Below are 18,787 nucleotides of genomic sequence, written 5' to 3' on the forward strand. Positions count from 1 at the left end.
TGGTTCCATTTAAAGTGTATTATTGTTTTGTTGGACTTCACTTTTTAAGAGTACGTTGATAACACTTTGTCGTTAGATCGAGTACATTTGATCAGTATCAGAATACCTTTATCCGTCCCACAGAGGGGAATTTTTCATTTGTAAAGCAGAAAGAGCCAAAGACAGCTTATAACATTACAATCCCCAAAGGCAATACATTTAAGACCCTTCAACATACACTTGTTCAAGGACTAATCTCCATATTTAATTGTGCATAAAAGTGTTTCAGTTTAACTTTGTTAAATTGTGGAACTCTGTATGCCCAAACATGATACTTGTTTTCTATTTAGCCTTCTGTTAAGGATATGGTACAAAGACATTTAAAATGACTATACTATCACATACGTGATACTACATGCAAGTGTTCTGTGATTTTTTCCCCCAATATTTCTTATTAAATGTTTGACTGTGGATTTTTTTACATACTATATAATGAATTTAGAGATGTCTAGTGACCATTTATGACTTTGACAACATTTTTATGTAATACTATACATACACTTGTTTTACTTAACATACTACACTATATTTTTTATAACATCTTGTTATCATATAATGACATTTGTATAACGTTTGACGACACATTGGGAACCTTCTGTCATTGCCTTTGCCCTGTGTGGAGGAGCACATGCCGTCCCACCTCAACTTATACAAGTAGTGGTGATGCATTTATGTGTTCATCACAGACTCGTATTTTTGTAAATAGCAGACGGAAATAAATGCTTGGAATCTTTTGGCCTCAAAATAAATGATATTGGTATGTTATACCTATACAAATATCTTAATATATGATACATATTTTCTGTAAAATTGTTCCATTTAATGCTCTAGTAGATGTTACACCTCAGCAATGGGGAACGAAAATGTACTGTTCACCACATTGTTTTGGTCACACAAAAAGCAATACCGACACTTTGTCTAGTACCGGAAGGCAGCATCACCGCTCTAGCAGATGATTCTTTAGCTTGCTCTCCCGTAGCAACATTCAGAGGACTTATCAACGGAGACTGGCAACTGATGATACGACTTTTATAAACGTTAACTCAGCAGCAACCCATATCAAGAAAATGGTAATCATATTTTTTTTAAGTTAAAGTTGTAAGGGTGCCAAGCACTCCAAAGAAATGCAACACACTTGCATACTAGCAAGCTAGGTCAGCTAAACGTATGGCTGTTGGCATCACTGTGGCTAATGTTAGCTTATGTTCCTCTTTGTTAGCTGCATCGTCTTGGTAAATAACAGTCAATTAAATTATTATTGTTCAATGTTTGGTACTGGCAAATGGTGGAAATTAACAGCTAAACTGACATTGTAGTTTGCTCGGGTAACATATTGTCTAACCACTTTCTCTCTTAAGGAAGGTGACCAGAATTCTGAAACAAAATCCGGGGACATTTTCGGTTCAGAGGCGTAAAAATCTCCAAAGCATGTAGTGTTTTTAAGTTTGAAAAACCAAAACGGGGACACTGCCCTTACCGTTCATAAAGCAGTTTATCTCACCCCATTTCTCCTAAATTGCAAAGGAATTGATTAACAATGAGTTTGTTTTTTTTTCTTCTCTAATGACAAGTAGCTGAAGTTTTAGAACATCCATAAAATCAGCTGTAGGTCTAATACACAGCCAGACAGAGTTCACCCAAATCAAGGCGTTCTCCTTACACCATATGATTTTCACAAGATTTGAGGAAGACCTTTAAATGGAAAATGCCACAAAGGAGCAAAAAGCTACAACCTGGCATGATAGATTTCCTCTTGTTGTACAATATTAATGTCTTATTGTGAATGGTCCCTAACTCTAAATAAATAAAGGCAGCCAGCCAGAGGGTGCTAGTCATCGCTGACACTGACAGGCTGGCACAAGTACGTGATGAATAGTTTTTAATACGTTTCCAGTGGTTTATTTAATGACACGTTGCCAACTACCTCAAAGGAGCTAGAGTGACACTGAAATGTCATAATAATAAAACTGTGTGCCATAGAGTTACTAAACAGTTGTTTGTAGCATCGCTGCTAATAATGTTAGCAGTAGCTGTGACTGACAGACAAACAGATCTGTTTTATCAGGCACCTTGTAAAATACACATACATTAAACGTGAAATAATATTTAACATAGATGATTAAACGGTAACACTTTACAAGAACACCTTTGGTTCGCCTATCTATCCAATCAATGATGTTTCTGCTGTGTGTACTGTGCTGGCTGAATGAATACATTGACTACCATGAAAGCATCGCGTACTAGGATACTAGCTAGGTGTAGCTGGCAGCTGCCCCTGGCCAGGGTTGCGCTTCGGAAGAGAAACATTCTACCGCGCAGCTATTCCACCAATCAGATGACCAGAAAGACGGGCATTCTTGGCACTTGTTCTGGCTGGCTTTAGCCTGTGCGAGTAGGGTGCGCAACTATACGTGTCGTTTGGTCAACATTCTACTACTAACCTGCGGATGTATTCAATGCTCAGATTCCCGAGTTGTCCAACCCATCGGTGTGTATGAAGGACCCTCAGAGGGTGCAGGAGATCCTGCAGTCCATGGTGAAGGCTGGCTCCAACACCGTGCAGGTACATATCCACGTCTACGATTCAAGTGTTTGCCCCTAAATTACACGTAGTACAATGTGAATAAGTGTCTATTCTTTTTCTATTTTCATCCAGGTGATCTCAGATTTTGACATGACTCTGACAAGATTTGCATACAAGGGCAAAAGGTGCCCTACGTGTCACAGTAAGTGCAAGCTGTTGTTTGGGTTTGTCATGCATTTAAAGGCTGGTCTTGGCCAAATTCTGTTGACATTTTGTCCCTAATTTCTTTGCAGATATTCTTGACAACAGCAAACTTATCTCCAATGACTGCAAAGCACAGGTATGAGTGAGCCTTTATTGCAAAAGCATTTTTTCCATTGGTAGGACTATTGTCTTTAAATAAACGTACAATATATTGTTCTCCAAATGTAAGCCTCAGCGGAGACATAATACACATAATGCATGTTCAAATTGTTAGATCTTACATGTGAACTAATGCATATTTGCCTATTTTACCTAAAGTAAAAAAAAGACACAATATTGAAATTACGCAGCTTTTTGTTTATTTTTCCGGTGTATATATTAATATATTTATTTTAAGAGACTGTTTGGACATTATCGGTATTTTAAACATAGAAAGAAACACAATCCAGAATTACTAGGATATTATCCGACAAAAATAAGTTGTAAACTGAAAATTACCTCCTATAATTCATTGGGTAAAAAACAGGAGTCTCCTAAATGTTACAGTGTTCTAAGTATTGTCCTGTCTCTGTCAGCTGAAGGAGCTGCTCGACACATACTACCCTATAGAGATCGACACGGCGCGACCAATAGAAGAAAAGCTGCCCCTGATGGTGCAGTGGTGAGTATCTAACACACCTTCTACTAAAAATAAAATATTCCATAAGGTAATGTGTCCATGGAACTGACTCACCCACCTATATCTCACAGGTGGACTAAAGCTCATGAAATACTGGTGCAGCAGAAGATTAGGAAAGACCTGCTGGCCACGGCGGTTCAGGAATCTGAAGCCATGCTGAGGTCAGAAAAAGTGATCCCTCAGAAGACCAGAATATGTTTTTGATAGTCTAAATGTTGAAGAAATGTGTGCTTTTATTTGTACTATTGCTTGCTGTTTCATCAGGGAGGGCTACCAGCTCCTCTTTGACCACCTGCACGAGCACAGCATCCCTCTGCTCATCTTCTCTGCCGGAATAGGAGACATCCTAGAAGAGGTTATCCGCCAGGCGGGAGTTTTCCACTCCAACGTCAAAGTCTTCTCCAACTACATGGACTTCGACGAGTCTGTGAGTATCCACACCCCAAATCATGGTTTTCAGGGACTGACATCATGTGTTTGACCCTGTATCTGCTTCTACAGGGAGTGTTGAAGGCTTTCAAGGGAGAGCTGATCCACATCTACAATAAACGGGAAGGCGCTCTGCTCAACACCGGCCATTTCCAGGAGCTGCGGACGCGGCCCAACGTGCTCCTGCTGGGAGACTCTTTGGGAGATCTGACCATGGCCGACGGCGTGCAGGACATGGAAAACATTCTCAAGATTGGCTTCCTTAACGACAAGGTAAATACGATCTCACACACGTTTATAGACCAGGAGACCCAGGGACCGTTCTAAATGTGTTTTATGTCTATATTAATGGCTTGTCGAGGAACTTGTGACCCAAGTTTTTCTACCCTGCAGTTGTGTATATGACATTAAACCTTCAAAATGACGCCACATGGTTACCACTTTATATTTATGACATGTACTGCTAACCTTTCTACGTTCAGGGCATTGTGTACATTTGCAACTTATGGATCATCTTTGTATACTGTGTTTACTTGCACTCTGTCTTACATTTCTCCTCAACTGCTGCAACAGAAATAGTGATCACCTGCTGCCCTGAGATCATCAGAACTCAAACACATTCAGAATTGACCCTCTAAGAAAATAGTTTGCAAACATTTTTACCATGTTCAAAATCATGTGATTTTATGACTGTATGGTGGGATGGACACAGGGGATTACTAGTAGTAGGAGAAACTTTATTTTATTAAAATGTTCTATTTAAAAAAAAAAGAAAATCTACTAAAGAAGGTGTAAAAACATTTATACATTTTTATACATTACTTATCTGTTTTTTTCCTCAGGTGGAGGAGAGGAAGCAGTCTTACTTGGACTCGTATGATATTGTGTTGGTACAAGATGAGACCCTGGAAGTCCCTAACGCTGTACTGCTCTACCTTACTGGCAATAAGTAAACAGAACTGCTGGCTGTTTTGTATTGTTCACTCCGGTGCCATCAGCTGAGGTTGTAAGTGCCATTAAATGGCTTACATCCTACTAAGAATGTTACTTGATTGTTTTACAAAATGATTCACAAGTCCAGTTTACAGCCACAGCTCACGTTCACCATGTCACCCTTTGATATTTTCCTCAATTGGCCTTCCGCTCATGCTTACGGTTAAAGGTATGTGTGATGGGAGCCAGATTTGCACCATTTACCTACTTTTCAGCGTGTGTGTGTGTGTATGTGTGTGTGTGTGTGTGTGTGTGTGTGGGGGGTTATTTTTGTTTTTATTTGGGGGAAGAAATAAGATAATACTGTTCTTGTAAGTGGGTCTGATTTTTTGTCTTCATATAGGATGTCATGATAAAGGGATAAAACGCACAACATAAGTGGCAACACTTGACATCTGGTTTTGAAACCGATTCCTCACATAAGCTCATTACCAGCTAATTTAAAACTTGAAACCTGATCTTTTTCAAAAGTTTTAACGTTTTCTTACAGTGTCAAGTCTTCCAGTTTCTGGACTTATTGTTAGTTTACAGTACAGGTTTAAGATTAGAATAAGTGGTCCTTTTTTTAATGTGGTAGAGGTCACTGAAACTAACATCTATCTCATAAGTGTTGGGGTATTAAAAAGAAACACAAAATTGTCATAACTGTTGGTATTTTTACATAAAGTAACCCTCTGTCATTTTAACAACAGTTGATTCAAAAGTGTGCACTGCAACAATCATTTAATACAGTTAAATAACCACAGTTCAGTAATACAGTATCAAAAAAAAAAAGATTTCAATCACCATAGGTGGTTAAAATGCCATGTTCAGTCAGTCTGAAATGTAGTTTGATTCTGTCGCACTTTTCATACCTCTGTCTCCCCCATTTCTACACTGTTGTCTGTCATCAAAAAGAAAAATGTATAATGATCGTGTGAAATAAAGTTTTCATTTTACTACAAAACTGTTTATTTAATGTTTCACAACACACTTTGATAATACTATTTATATAATAGACCTTTTTTTAATACAAAAAAGCTACTCCAACATATTCTGTACAATCAAGTGTTTTTTCATCATGTTTATATGAGGCATTGATTTCTAATTTTATAAAGTTATGCTCTGGAAGAGGGGCCCAGCCCAAATGCTTTTCAAGGTTTTTAAATTGAAACATCAAATTTGCCTCGTTCAACAGAACACAATTTCACTACAGACTATTGTTTCTTTCACATTTTCGCACCTGTTTCGTGTGCACAAATTATTTTAATTAAACATAGTTAAACAGGACTGCCTTAAAAGGCTCAACATGTTTCTATCTCCAAAGCATTTTCAAAATTGCAGGACTGTTTCTAAGATGACTTCATCCCCTGCATCCCTGTTCCTCACCACCAATACAATACAGCCCATGTCCCGGTTACAATTCGTCTCGCTTCACTTGTTGAGACTCCTCATCCCCCTGAATTTTCAGTTCATCCTCTACGATCTTCCCGTCTTTATTGTGGTCCTGGTTATTGAACATGTCCTGAATGATGGTGTCGGCATCAAACCCTGGCCGAAGACGACCTTTGGCCTCTCCAACCTGGAGCATGATGAAGTCTGAAAACTGGAAAACAGGAAATGGAACTGTTTAAACATATTCACTGTTTATATGAAGCTTAGCGCAAGTTCTTTCAGGAAGACTTGATGTACATTCACTCACTCACAGCTGCATATAATCAACTTGTCATGGGCGTTCTCTTTAACCAATTACACTTCACCTCAATATCCAGCAGCCAATCATTGTGCTGCATTCAAGCTTTAAAATCGTTCTCCTCTCCTGCAGTCAGCTGTGATTTCAGGTGGTTTGCTGCGGCCCGCCTCCACCCCATCCACTGTCATTCATCATATCCAGCGCCCAGGAGAGCTAACCCAAGACCTCATCACACCTCTTCTTCCCTTTTCCTCATCAAATCGAGCATCAGCTTCAGCATCACCACCAGGTCTAGACCCGGTGGGAGGTTTCCTATATGCTCAAGGCTGCATTTCCCCCTTCAGATATCCAATATCAGGATCGGGGTCTAATTGCCAAAGACTATAACATTTCTATCACATGGCGTATGTGTCAATAAATGTTCTTTAAACAAACATGTAGATAAGATAAGATGTACCTTTATTAATCCCTGTGGGGAAATTCAAGTGTTTATGCAGCAACAGAGAAGAGGAAAAACAGTACAGGTTCACACAGGGATATGAAACACAAATTGAGTGTGCAGAAAGAGAGTGCAGGTCAAAGTTATTGTGCAAAAGTGCAGGCTTTATGTGCAATCCGGGTATGTAGTCTCTCCTGATTGAAATCTAGGCTGTTTAAATATACAATTACTCTTACCTCCTGTAGAGGGACCTGTTTGTCACCATTGAGATCCATCGCAGGAAAGAGGGGATCCGGGCTGTCTCCCAGCCACACAAACATGAAGCCTTCAGGAACACCCTTCTGCAGATTGACCAACTCCAGCTCAAAGAACAGCACTGCGCTCCTGGGAACATCCCCAGCTTGGGAACAAAAACAGAGGAGAGAAAATATGAGTTGGGGTAAAAAGAAAAGTGAGTTCAGAGTGAAGTTCATACTGACCTCCATTTTCACCATGTCCCCAGTGTGGCGGAACGACCACCTCCCTCTTCTCGCCCACACACATGCCTCTCAATCCTTCCTCCAGACCCGGAATCACCTTATCCGCTCCGAGAGTCGTGATGGAAGGGGAGTCAAACTCTTCCCTGGAAATGGACGCACAACTGGTTGAGATTATTAACAGTAGGGAGGTAACCTTTTTGGCTCTTTATTTTATTATAAAAAAGTCAAGAATGTTTTTTTTTATTTTGGAAGTTCAATTTCGGTTTGTAGCCAACAAAGAGACAATCAGAAACCCTAAAGTGAGAATAAATGGCCCAATTTTAAACCGATCTTTTGATAACAGGGCTTTAAAGCTTGAATTCTATTGAAACAGGCTCACAATCTAAAGCTCTGGCTTTAAATTTGACTTTTTGAACTGTTTTCCACAAGATTGGGCTTTTTAGTCATGTATAGGAATATTTTGCATATTGGGGATATAACATACCGTTGTCCTGTTTTAGATAAGGCATATCAGTTCATCAACAGTGAGATTATTTAAACAAACTGGCATTTAAAGGGTTACAATTCAGAAATAAATATGAATATTTGGTAGTTATGATAAAAACTGAACTACCTCACTTGAGGGATATTAGAAAATAATAATATATAGTTTTATGGTATTTTTTTACCACTTTTTTTTCTCTAAGACCCTTAACGAAACTTTATTTTTAATGAATGCAAAGGGCAAATGCTTAATAAAAACGTATATCTCAGAACCTTGAGCCATGCAGGAATATGTGTTGTAGTCATGGATACATAAAGTGTTACATCTGCAGTTGTAACCCCACAGTAAATCTGTCAGACAACAAGCCAGCAATGATTACATGCATGCAGCAGGAGCAGGAGGGTGCAGGGTAGCAGAGGGCGCTCACGAGGAGTATAGCAAGGTGCCGTCCATCAAGGAGCAGTTATAACGATACTGAATCAGATCATCAGCTTCAGTGGTCACTGTGCATTCCTTGGGCTTGTGGGTAACTTTAATGTCAACTGGATCTTTGGGGTTGTGGAAATCTATGACGTGAATGTCGAAGACCAGCACAGCAGAGCCAGGAATGAGATCAGCTAGGGGGAGAAATAAACAGGACTGAGTGGTTTGTTGGTTAATACAAAGCATCTTTTGATTTTCATAAATGCATTTGTCAAACTCACCAACTCCTTCTTCGCCATACGCCATGTGAGGAGGGATGGTAATCCTCCTCTTCTCTCCTATGCACAGCCCATGCAGGGCTTTGTCCATTCCTTGGATCACGTATCTCATGCCGATGTAAGTGTTGTAGGTGCTGTTCCTCTTGTAGCTGTCAAGGGAAGTGTTAAACTTGGTTATTTTTCACTTATATTTTATTGCTCTCCTGAATATGGAATCTCATGTTTACCTGGAATCAAAGGCTGAGCCATCCTGGAAGGTGCCGTTGTAGTGGTAGCGGACGTAATCTCCAGTCACCGTCCTGCGGGTGCAGCCTTCAGGCACCTCCTTCACCACAAAAATTAGATCATCTTTAGGGTTGAACACATCCACCAGCAGCACCTCAAACACCAGCGTAGCCTGAGAAGGGACCAAGGTTCCTGTTGGAATAAAAAACTAAATTCAGTGCTTCTTTATTTCAAAGTATAATTTGGTTTATGAAATTATAAGCTAGCCACATTCATCTTGATTTATTAGTTAGTACCGTGGCCAGTCTCTCCATACGCCAGGAAAGGTGGGATTATGATGATCCTTCTCTCCCCAACACACATGCCCAAAAGCCCCTCTTCCATGCCTTTGATGAGGAGGTCGCCCTGTCCCAAGTACGCGTCATAGGTTGAATTCCTTGTGTAACTAAATCAAACACAAGGTTGGTGAGAATGGAAGAATCACACAACAGATACCTAAATGTTGATATCTAACTTCACCTGGAGTCAAAGGCTGCGCCCGACAGCAGGGTGCCGTTATAGTGGAAACGGACAAAATCTGATTTCACTGTGGTGCGGTTGCAGCCTGCAGGTATGCCGAAGGAGCGGATCTCCACCTTGTCCTCAGTGTTCCAGATGTCCAACAGGAGAATATCATACACCAACACAGCGTCAGGGGGAATTACACCACCTGGGATGCAAACACCAGTACAGATTATGCCTCCAACAGAGTGCTATTTCTCACCTATAGGGTGGAACAATTTAAATCTGGATTCGTTCAGACACAAGTAATCTTTTATGAGTTGATGTAATTGGAACTGATTGTGTTAAATGGGCATATGATATTCTCTTATATCAATCAATCTCCTCTAATTGAACATATGTGAAAATATTATATAATTTGATATTAGATCCTTGTCCGAAAGAATCTATATAATATCATTTTGTGAAGAAACTTGTGATTTACACCCCTACTCATCATGTGTTTCTCACCTGTCCCGATGCTTCCATAGGCCAGGTGTGGGGGGATTGTGATCCTCCTTTGTTCATTGACACACATGCCCTGAAGGCCGCGGTCCATCCCTGCGATTAGTCTGCCCAGTCCCACCTGGCTGATGAAGGGATTGCCTCGGTCATGGCTGTAAACAGTAAAGAGAGCTGGATGAGAGTGTATAATCAATGGAAACCACTGAACGTAGTTAAGTAGGGGGTAAGATCAAATTAGAATGCAACATAACGAAAAAAAAAGTGTACTATTGTAAAAGCTAACATCATGGTGCCATGAACATGTTATGGTGCTATAAAGTCAGCATTCAATGTTCCATCCACATCAGCAGTATTATAAAAAAGGACAACATGGGCCTCATGGTTTCGTCATGATCACCCTTTTTTTTTTTTACTTTAAAAACTGTTAAGTCAACAAAAGACACAATTGATTTTGAGTACTTAATTAATGACTAGAGCAAAGCCATGTATTTCTGGAAAGCAAACTGGAAACATTGATAGTTCCAATGTGATATGGCGATGGACACGTCTGCATCTCTTAATCTCAGTTGCAGTAAATGATCCTTGAGGAACAATGGTTGTACCTTCTATGCCTTATTGCCTCAAGGAAAGTAAATAACGTTACCCTATAAAGACATTCTTATTCCACTTTGCAAAACAATTTCTGCAACAGTTTACGACATAGGCCTATTGCATGCTGGTAAACATTATAAGTTTGCAGATGCACGTGAGGTATAATGTTACTGTAGGTTGTGTTGTCTTTACAACATATTCATGTTTAGAGATAAGCTTAATGCTGTGAATGAACTCACTCTAAATTCATTTAGATTCAATTATGCATTTTGCTGTAACTTCACCTGGAGTCAAATTTTTTCCCGTCTGCAAAGAAGGTTCCGTTAAAGTGATAACGGATAAAATCTTCAGTCTGCACTTCTCGAGGACAAACTCTTGGTATGTCGTACCGATCCACAACAACGTCGCCAAACGTACCCGTGTTACAATAAATAGTTAGTACATGAATGCAAAATAAAACACTAGATATTAACAGATCCATTTGAGGAGTTGTGACAATAACTGCGGAAGAGAGTCTGTATATGGGGAGTGATGAGGTTAAAAGAGTGGAGAGAAGTACCGACCGACGAGTGATTCAAGACTGCCGGAATGAGACTGACTACTTCCAGTTAACATTGCAAAAATAAAAGCCTTCTGAAATAGCATGGGATGTGGTGATATACAGTCTACAGATGACACTGACTATTAACAGTTAAATAAACGGATACACACAGGCAGAGGTGGTAGAAGTACTCAAATCTTTTACTTAAGTAAAGTGCCTTAAATACTCTGTTACAAGTACGTCCTTCAATCAAAATGTTACTCAAGTAAAGAGAAAAAAGCAGCAACATATACTTAAAGTACCAAAAAGTACACATAATGCAAATTGGTCCATTTCAGAATAATATATATAATGTGTTTTTGATTACAGTTATTATACTATATACTTTGTATACTGCAGGGTAGATTGTGCATTTTACTTCAAGTGTAACTAAAGTCTTATTTATGTGTTGATTATATTTACATCATACATCATTAATCCAAATCTGTAAAGTAATTAAAGTTACAAAATAAATGTACTGGAGTTAAAGTACATGATTTACCTCTGAATTGTAGTGGAGTAGAAGTACAAAGCAGCATTCAATGGAAATATTCAGGTAAATATGTTAATTATCTTGGATGAACTATACGATCAAGGTTTGTAAAAATGCATTGGAATAATTCTGGTCAAGATTTTTTTGAGGAGATTTTCAATCTCAGTATTAAATATAGTTAGTACTAAAAAGTGCAACTAAATGACCCCCTGGTGGTTGCACTTCGCTAATAAGTTTAGAAGTTTGGTGTATTTTCACTACTGACTATTTTCAACCAGTTCACTATTTTACAGTGTGTTTTATTTATTTAGGTTGAGTGAAAAAAGCATTCACTTTGTGCTTTTGTTTTGGACTGGAAACGACACAACTTCCGGCCTTTGTTTTCTCTGTCTTGCTTAACGCATCTTGGGCTCGTGAACCCCAGTAGGAGGTGTGGCCCCTGGGCCTCCGCCCTCTTTTTGATGGAATTCTGCAAACGTGTAATGCCTGGCCCAGAGTCTTGACTGCCCCCATGATTTCACTCACTCATGAGATGAGCCGAAAATTACAACTCACTAGAATCTGAAGGTAATCTTTAGTGTCAGAGAAAAAAGCTATGTGTACTAATAATATCATCATCCACAACTGTATTTATAAAGCCCTTTAAAAACAGCCGCAGCTGATAATATATATATATATATATATATATATATATATATATATACAGTTATTACACACAGACTTCTGTCTGACTCACAATAAAAGGCCCTTTAATAAGCATCCTACTCTTATCATAGTTCGATAAAAACATGTTTAAGATTGATCTTTATGAATGTTAAATAATGCAAATATTACAGACTCAGGTGTTACATTTGCCCAGAGGTCAAACATGCAAATTATTTTTTATCTCACCAAACCAAGTCTCAGCCTGTCAGTTTGAGCCTCGGAATGTGGGTAACCAAGATAAAAAACAAACTCCTACAACTCTTAAGACACATGTTCAGGCAATATTATTTATGAATACTCCATAGTCCCACAGTTAGAGAGCTGCAACAGTATTTAAAGTATACGAATTCAACGGCAAGATCCCTGTTTTTAAGTTACATTTTTGTTCAGGGATCTGTTGGGTGTTATGAGCCAGTAAATCACTGAGGAAGCTGGACCCACATCCACCAGTCAAAATGTTTTTACGTCTGTCAAGCCCGCAATATTTATCACCATGCAAACCGGAAGTAATGAATATTTTTTTCAAGGTAATTGAATAATTAATAATGGGCTGTATGGCTGAAGAGACCATTTAACTTAATTAATATTGCTAGGTTTTTTTTCATACGTTTCTTGTAGGTAAAAATGATTTAAGTTGAAATATTTGAGAAGTCTAATGCAGCCCAAAACAATGAACAATTACTTAAATAAATGCAGACCTTGTGCCTGGGTGTTTTTGTAATACACCTTGTGGAAGTAAATGGAGTGGAGTTAAACCACATAAAATATCTATGATATATATGATACATCTGTGAAAATCGGAGTAAATGTGCCCAACATAAAAAAGATTCATCGCACAAACCAGTGCGTCTTTTATTTTGAAAATCATAGCCATAACTTCTTGTTTTCAGCATCTAGTTTGACGCAGCTTTCAGAGCCTACGTGCAGGCAGACATGAACATTCCCTGGTGAAGAAACGAAGTTTCCTGCTCCATTCAAAACAAGAACTCCTGCTGGAGCCGGTAACGATGCTCCTAAAGGGCTTGTGTCTGGCCCTGCTCCTGCCGGCCCTGGTGCAGGCTCAGTATGAGAAGTACAGCTTTAAAAGTTTCCCCCAGAAGGACATCATACCGCTGGACTCTTCATACAGCTACGCAGTGGAGCAGTACGGGGCCGAGAACTGGGCCGAGAGCATCAAGTTCCTGGAGCTCAGCCTGCGGCTCCACCGGCTGCTGCGGGAGAGCGAGGCGTTCTGTAGCCGCAACTGCAGCTGCGTGAGCCGGGACAACGACACCCTGTCCCCCGACAGCAGCCTTCGCGTCGTGCGCCACATTCTACTGAGGGCTGCGTGCCTTAAAAAGTGCAAGGCGGATTTGCCAGTATTTAAACTCTCATACCCACGAAGGGATTTACTGGAAAGTTTTGAGAAAAGGACACCATATCGGTACATACAGTATGCACATTACCAGGTGAGAGCAAAGCCTTGATGTGTCGACATTTGTCCCAGAGACTGGATTGCAACATAAAAGTAGGCCTATGTTATGAAGTTACACCAAATACTACAAAGTGGATGTGATAATATGTAAAATTAACGTGGCTGTTATGATGTCATCAGAATATACATTAACAGTAGCCTGAATGTGATTCAGCATTACCATAGCTGTGCGTAACGGGCGCTGTTACACAGCAAACGTATCTGCAGTTGGCTTCTTGAGGCACATTGACTGAGTTTGGCTCACCGAGAGGAAATATGTGGCTGGCTCGGTGTGTTGTATAGTTTCCCTGCTGCTTTGTTGCTCCCTCCTGCAGAGCGAGCAGGAGTTGAGCATGTGCCACGTCTCTTCCAGTGTTCCCCCCAAACAACCCCTTATTCTTCTCCGCCAGGCAGAGTGATGGGGACTGTTTACAAGGCAAAAACACTGACCTTATTTTGCTTTTCATTAAGTGTTTATAGATCTCCAGGTTATCTTGATGTTATTTTGACATTAACTCTACTGGTGGAATACACACCACCACCACAAGCCCTAATTGTGCTATTATCCTCCAGAAGCTAATTTACGTTATTGACACCATCAAATACTGGAAGCTTTTAATTGGAATGGTTTATATATTTGGCTGATCAATTAAAATGTGTATCAAAGCGCTCCATATGGTGATCAAAAACCTACCCATTAACTTTTACATTACTTTGATTTTACTCACTATTTTATTTTTACCACCATGAATATATGCAATTATTATAAGCATCAGTATCAGTAGTTCTTCCCCATTCCTGCATAAAGCACCACAGTAGTCTTTTCACTGACTGAACAAAAAAATCATATTCTGACATCAGTAGTCCATGATGATGTCAGTGAGAGAGATGGTGTTTCATATTTAATAAATCCCATAAGGCTGTGATATCCATTGTAAAGCATATCTACTCTTCCTCAGCTTAACAACCTGGAGAAGGCTGTGTCAGCGGCTCACACCTTCCTGAAGAAGAACCCCAATGATCCCTATCTGACCAAGAACATGAACTACTACAAGACACTGTTTGATGTGGAGGAATATCTCATCGACCATGAGGAGCAGCCGTATGAAGTTTGTAGAATAACATTGAAGTTATTATCCAGAGGGCAAATTAAACCCATGCTAAACTATTTCACACATATCTCTTTGTTATCCAGAGTGTTTTTGTGAAGAGTGTGACACTTTACAACAGCGGTGACTTCAGCAGCAGTGCCCGAAACATGGAGCAAGCCATCACACAGTACTTTGAAGTGTACAGTCTTTGCTTGGCAGGTTGTGAGGGCTCACATGAGATTGTGGAGTTCAAAGACTTTTATCCCACCCTGGCAGGTAAGGCGACACACCCCCAGGCATAAACATTGTTTTATTGAACAAGTGAATTCTGAAATGTTGGGCTGTTTTACTTCCCATTACATGTCTACTTTCAGACTACTGAAAAGGAAACATCCATTTTATTTCAGAACGAAAAACGTTTTAATGGTATTTAAAGGCTGGGGGAGTTTCATAGTAGTCTACCAGTTGACATGTGTACATATTTTAAGTCTGAAGTGTGTTCAGTGATGTTTCTGTTCGGAGTGATTTAGATATAAAGTAATTTGCTTTTTGTTTCTCCAGATCTTTACACTGATGTGCTAAAATGTAAGGTTAAATGTGAAGAGCACCTGACGCCCAACGTTGGAGGCTTCTTCGTGGAGAAGTTTGTCGCCACCATGTATCACTACCTCCAGTTTTCCTATTATAAATGTAAGAACTATGACTGATTTCAGGCTTTTGACAGCAGTATGTGAAGGACTGTTTTTAACACATATTATTTTGTGATCCTTTACAGTAAATGATGTAAAGAACGCTGCTCCATGCGCAGCCAGTTACATGCTGTTCGACCGTAATGACCAGGTGATGCAACAAAATGTAGTGTACTATCGCTTCTACCGGGAGCAGTGGGGACTCGAGGAAAGCGACTTCCAGCCTCGGCCTGTGAGTGAAACAAAAACCTTGTTACTTTCTTTATTCTGGGTGAACCAGAAGCAGTAGAAAGTGTTAGCAAATTAAAACTGGCTGTTCTTAACCCAAGCAGGAAACATATAGCATAAAGAGGTCTTGGTGTAAAGAATAACACGATCTCAGGGTGGTAATTAGAAAGCCATTGTGCTCCTGTAAAAACACTTGTTTTCCTATATTTTTTTCAGCTCGTTGCAGAGTGCTCAACAGATGCAGAGTATGGCTCTGTTTTTCTTCTGAAGCTGCCCCAGCTTCAATCAAATTTGGGACTGTTGTAAACTTTAATGCTTCCACACTGAGAGGCAGTAAACAAAAGGACACCAGGCCAAATTTGTTTTTCTTAGCGGCGTGAAGTAAGACAGCCAGACTTTGGCTTGTTTGTGCTTTATGCTTGGGTCAACACAAGAGCTGATGTTCTTTTTGTTTTTCAGGAGGCCCTGAGGTACTTTAACGAGACAACCAAGCAGAAAGAGATGCTGGAGTTTGCACTGAACTACCTTCAGACTGATGATGAGGTATGTTTCTACTGGGCAGCAGAGTGATAATGTAAGCACAGAACACTTGCTTAAAGACTGGATAGACATTGAGTTATCCCATGAAAAGGTCTGTAAAGCAAGCCTTTGTTACTTTTGTTAAAATGGCACCACTGCATCCATACATGACAATTATAAAAAATAATGTTAAATGCTTAAAAAGTGTAGTAGTAGCTGTAATAGATATTTACCTAGTCTGCTAACATTAGCAACCATAAGGTAATTGTCATACCAGACTGTAGCTGAAAAACTGTTCACTGTATCGTACATTTGTGGACAATGTTTTTACAAATACACAATATATTACACAAAAATACACAATATATTACACAATCATTATTCATATATATATATATTAGGTTTGTTAGAAAAATGACAGATTAAAGGACCGTTTTACCTAAATAAGATGTGTTAAATGACTTATCCCAAGTAGCAGTATCTCAGTAGGATTTTATCTGATGAGGTTTTTAGATGTCCATTCCAGAGAATCTTTTTTAAAAATTCCATCAACCTCTATTGTGCTAGAGTGGCGGCTAGAGTCAGACACCTCAAAACCTCAGCAGATAAAACTGTCTGCATGACTACACAACTTGAGAGGTACACATGGATGAAAATGTGAACTTTCTTTTGTTTATACAATATTTTAAAGGCCATATTGTGCACATTTTCATATGTATTCCTGCCTCTTTTGTGACATGCTTACATACTTTATTGTTCAAAATGCCTGTGCTGCAGCACCTCTTTTCACCCTCTGTCTGAAACCAGAGCGCAGTATGCTCTGATTGGTTAGCTGGTCGGCTCTGTTGTGATTGGTCAACCGCCTAGAGATTTCCCACCCCTTAGCCTACCGTGTACAATGTGTTGGAGTGATAGTCAATAGAAGAACGAGTTTTACATAGTGTTGTCACTATATTACGGAAGTAAACAAAGAACTCCAATGGAGGCGTTTCAGGCAGGGGGGGACTGTTTGAACTTTGGGATTATAGTCTTTGCACACCATTTACATGCACAAAAACCTATATCACACACTACAGGAAAGGGAAAACCCTAAGAAGCATAATAGGGCCCCTTTTAAAATATGTTTAGAGGTGTAAACTTTTACTATGCAGGATTTAACTAGCAGACTAAATGCAAGCTGCTGTTGTGGTTATGGAAATGGGAGCAAAAAAATTCTAAGGAGATGAAAGAGAGGGGAGGAAGGCTGTGGAAGAGAAAGCAGGAGGGGGGCTGCACTTTCCGCCAGCAGCGTGTGGTATGTGGCTCAGAGGTGTTGGCCACTGAGTGTTGGCCACTGCCTGGACCTGAGGGCTGGGAAGGAGGACAGAGAGAATTACAGGGTGCACAAGTGACAGATTTACAGACATGAAAAGGAAAAAGTAGGTTTCTGCCAGATAAAATGTAAGAATGTAAAATGATTTCTTGCTGTTTACTTTGTGTTACCTTTTAAGGACGTGGTAAGTCAAGAAGAAACAGCCTCCTCTCAAACGCTGCACACTGACGCTGAGTTTGATGGGATGGGAGACTACGAGGAGGCCTTCCTGGCTGACTGGTGGCAAGAACCCAAAACTAAGTGGGACGCAGGAGAGGTTGCAGACTAACTGACTGATCTGTCCTGGCTTCCTGTGCAGAACGCTTCTTCATCTGGCTCTGTTCTGACTTTTGATGGCGACAAACCAAAGAATGCTGACCTCCATATACACAGACACTGACATGCACACCAGTATTTTGCAAAAAAGCACAACTAGGCTGTGTACTTTCATCCAGCTGAAGAATAGAACGACAAATATATCCATCATGTTGATCAGGAATCAGAGATTGACATATTGTGTCTGGGCTGTTATCAGCCTTTTTAAACTGTTATTTGTATTATTAAGAATTGGCCTTTATGCCAATACCTGTCCATGACTTTTATGCAGTTTTTATTTAATGAAAGCTGAACTCTCTGTGCGGTGCTTTAAGGAAGGTGATTTTGCTTTTCAATAACAATTTCTCAATCCTCAAATGGGATTTTGTTGTAATGATTTGGTTATAAATAAAGTAATATTTTAATATACCTTTTTGTCACTTAATATCCATGTGTGCACCAACTGTTTAAGTTTGATTGATTTGGACTGGTTTATAATATCAAAGTCAGTTGCTCGTTCCAACTTCACAAATGTCAGGATTTGCTGCTTTTTTTCACTTTTATTTAGTAAATTGTACCAGGTTTGATCTATTTAGCCGGATTAAAGACAATCAACAAAAAACTAAAGAAAAACTTTCAGAAACTAACAGTGATTTTATCAGTTAATTGATTTTAAAAACATTACTGGAATTGATAAGAAAAATAATCAGTCAGTCAGAAATAGATGGATGAACGACAAATGGTACATCATTTAAGTAAAAATATAAATTGAATATTTATAATCATTATTCATCACAATTATGAACTATAAAAGTGTCTTTCAGAAGCAGAAAACCAAAGCATTGGAAAAAGTATAAAACTAAACTATAAATACCAAAAAAAAGCAAGGTAGCCAGAAA

At 39.4% G+C, this 18,787-nt stretch overlaps 3 protein-coding genes across 3 annotated transcripts; 2 read left to right on the forward strand and 1 right to left on the reverse strand.

Moving 5' to 3' along the window:
* The first annotated feature begins 886 nt into the window (after positions 1-886).
* LOC134878511 (cytosolic 5'-nucleotidase 3-like) lies at positions 887-5,814 on the forward strand. Its single transcript, XM_063904583.1, has 9 exons — positions 887-1,109; positions 2,504-2,602; positions 2,696-2,765; positions 2,857-2,903; positions 3,343-3,428; positions 3,518-3,607; positions 3,711-3,873; positions 3,948-4,148; positions 4,718-5,814. The coding sequence occupies exons 1-9, from the start codon at positions 1,107-1,109 to the stop codon at positions 4,826-4,828; spliced, it is 870 nt and encodes a 289-aa protein (XP_063760653.1). The 5' UTR covers positions 887-1,106; the 3' UTR covers positions 4,829-5,814.
* On the reverse strand, positions 5,640-11,030 carry fkbp10a (FKBP prolyl isomerase 10a). Its single transcript, XM_063904577.1, has 10 exons — positions 10,749-11,030; positions 9,880-10,025; positions 9,388-9,577; positions 9,165-9,313; positions 8,871-9,060; positions 8,647-8,792; positions 8,370-8,559; positions 7,459-7,601; positions 7,216-7,379; positions 5,640-6,453 (listed from the first exon to the last, which is right to left on the reverse strand). Exons 1-10 carry the CDS (start codon positions 10,943-10,945, stop codon positions 6,265-6,267), a joined length of 1,704 nt encoding a protein of 567 aa, XP_063760647.1. The 5' UTR covers positions 10,946-11,030; the 3' UTR covers positions 5,640-6,264.
* A 2,110-nt stretch (positions 11,031-13,140) lies between these two features.
* On the forward strand, positions 13,141-18,317 carry p3h4 (prolyl 3-hydroxylase family member 4 (inactive)). Its single transcript, XM_063904582.1, has 7 exons — positions 13,141-13,690; positions 14,655-14,804; positions 14,891-15,062; positions 15,348-15,476; positions 15,562-15,707; positions 16,163-16,246; positions 17,713-18,317. Exons 1-7 carry the CDS (start codon positions 13,250-13,252, stop codon positions 17,860-17,862), a joined length of 1,272 nt encoding a protein of 423 aa, XP_063760652.1. The 5' UTR covers positions 13,141-13,249; the 3' UTR covers positions 17,863-18,317.
* Positions 18,318-18,787: the final 470 nt, after the last annotated feature.

The sequence above is a fragment of the Eleginops maclovinus genome, chromosome 16 (assembly GCF_036324505.1).
Source record: "Eleginops maclovinus isolate JMC-PN-2008 ecotype Puerto Natales chromosome 16, JC_Emac_rtc_rv5, whole genome shotgun sequence".
NCBI classification, from domain to species: Eukaryota; Metazoa; Chordata; class Actinopteri; order Perciformes; family Eleginopidae; genus Eleginops; species Eleginops maclovinus.

Bases quoted from the DNA above. Each gene is read 5' to 3' on its own strand.
- LOC134878511 (XM_063904583.1), top strand. The intron at 2,603-2,695 runs GTACATATCCAC...ATTTTCATCCAG, and splicing joins CTGGCTCCAACACCGTGCAG to GTGATCTCAGATTTTGACAT. The intron at 3,608-3,710 runs GTCAGAAAAAGT...CTGTTTCATCAG, and splicing joins GAATCTGAAGCCATGCTGAG to GGAGGGCTACCAGCTCCTCT.
- fkbp10a (XM_063904577.1), bottom strand. From the start codon at position 10,945: ATGGATCTGTTAATATCTAGTGTTTTATTTTGCATTCATGTACTAACT. The intron at 9,578-9,879 runs GTGAGAAACACA...TTTGCATCCCAG, and splicing joins CTATGGAAGCATCGGGACAG to GTGGTGTAATTCCCCCTGAC. The intron at 7,380-7,458 runs GTCAGTATGAAC...TTTGTTCCCAAG, and splicing joins GGGACATGGTGAAAATGGAG to CTGGGGATGTTCCCAGGAGC.
- p3h4 (XM_063904582.1), top strand. From the start codon at position 13,250: ATGCTCCTAAAGGGCTTGTGTCTGGCCCTGCTCCTGCCGGCCCTGGTG. The intron at 15,708-16,162 runs GTGAGTGAAACA...TTTGTTTTTCAG, and splicing joins GCGACTTCCAGCCTCGGCCT to GAGGCCCTGAGGTACTTTAA. The intron at 16,247-17,712 runs GTATGTTTCTAC...TTACCTTTTAAG, and splicing joins ACCTTCAGACTGATGATGAG to GACGTGGTAAGTCAAGAAGA.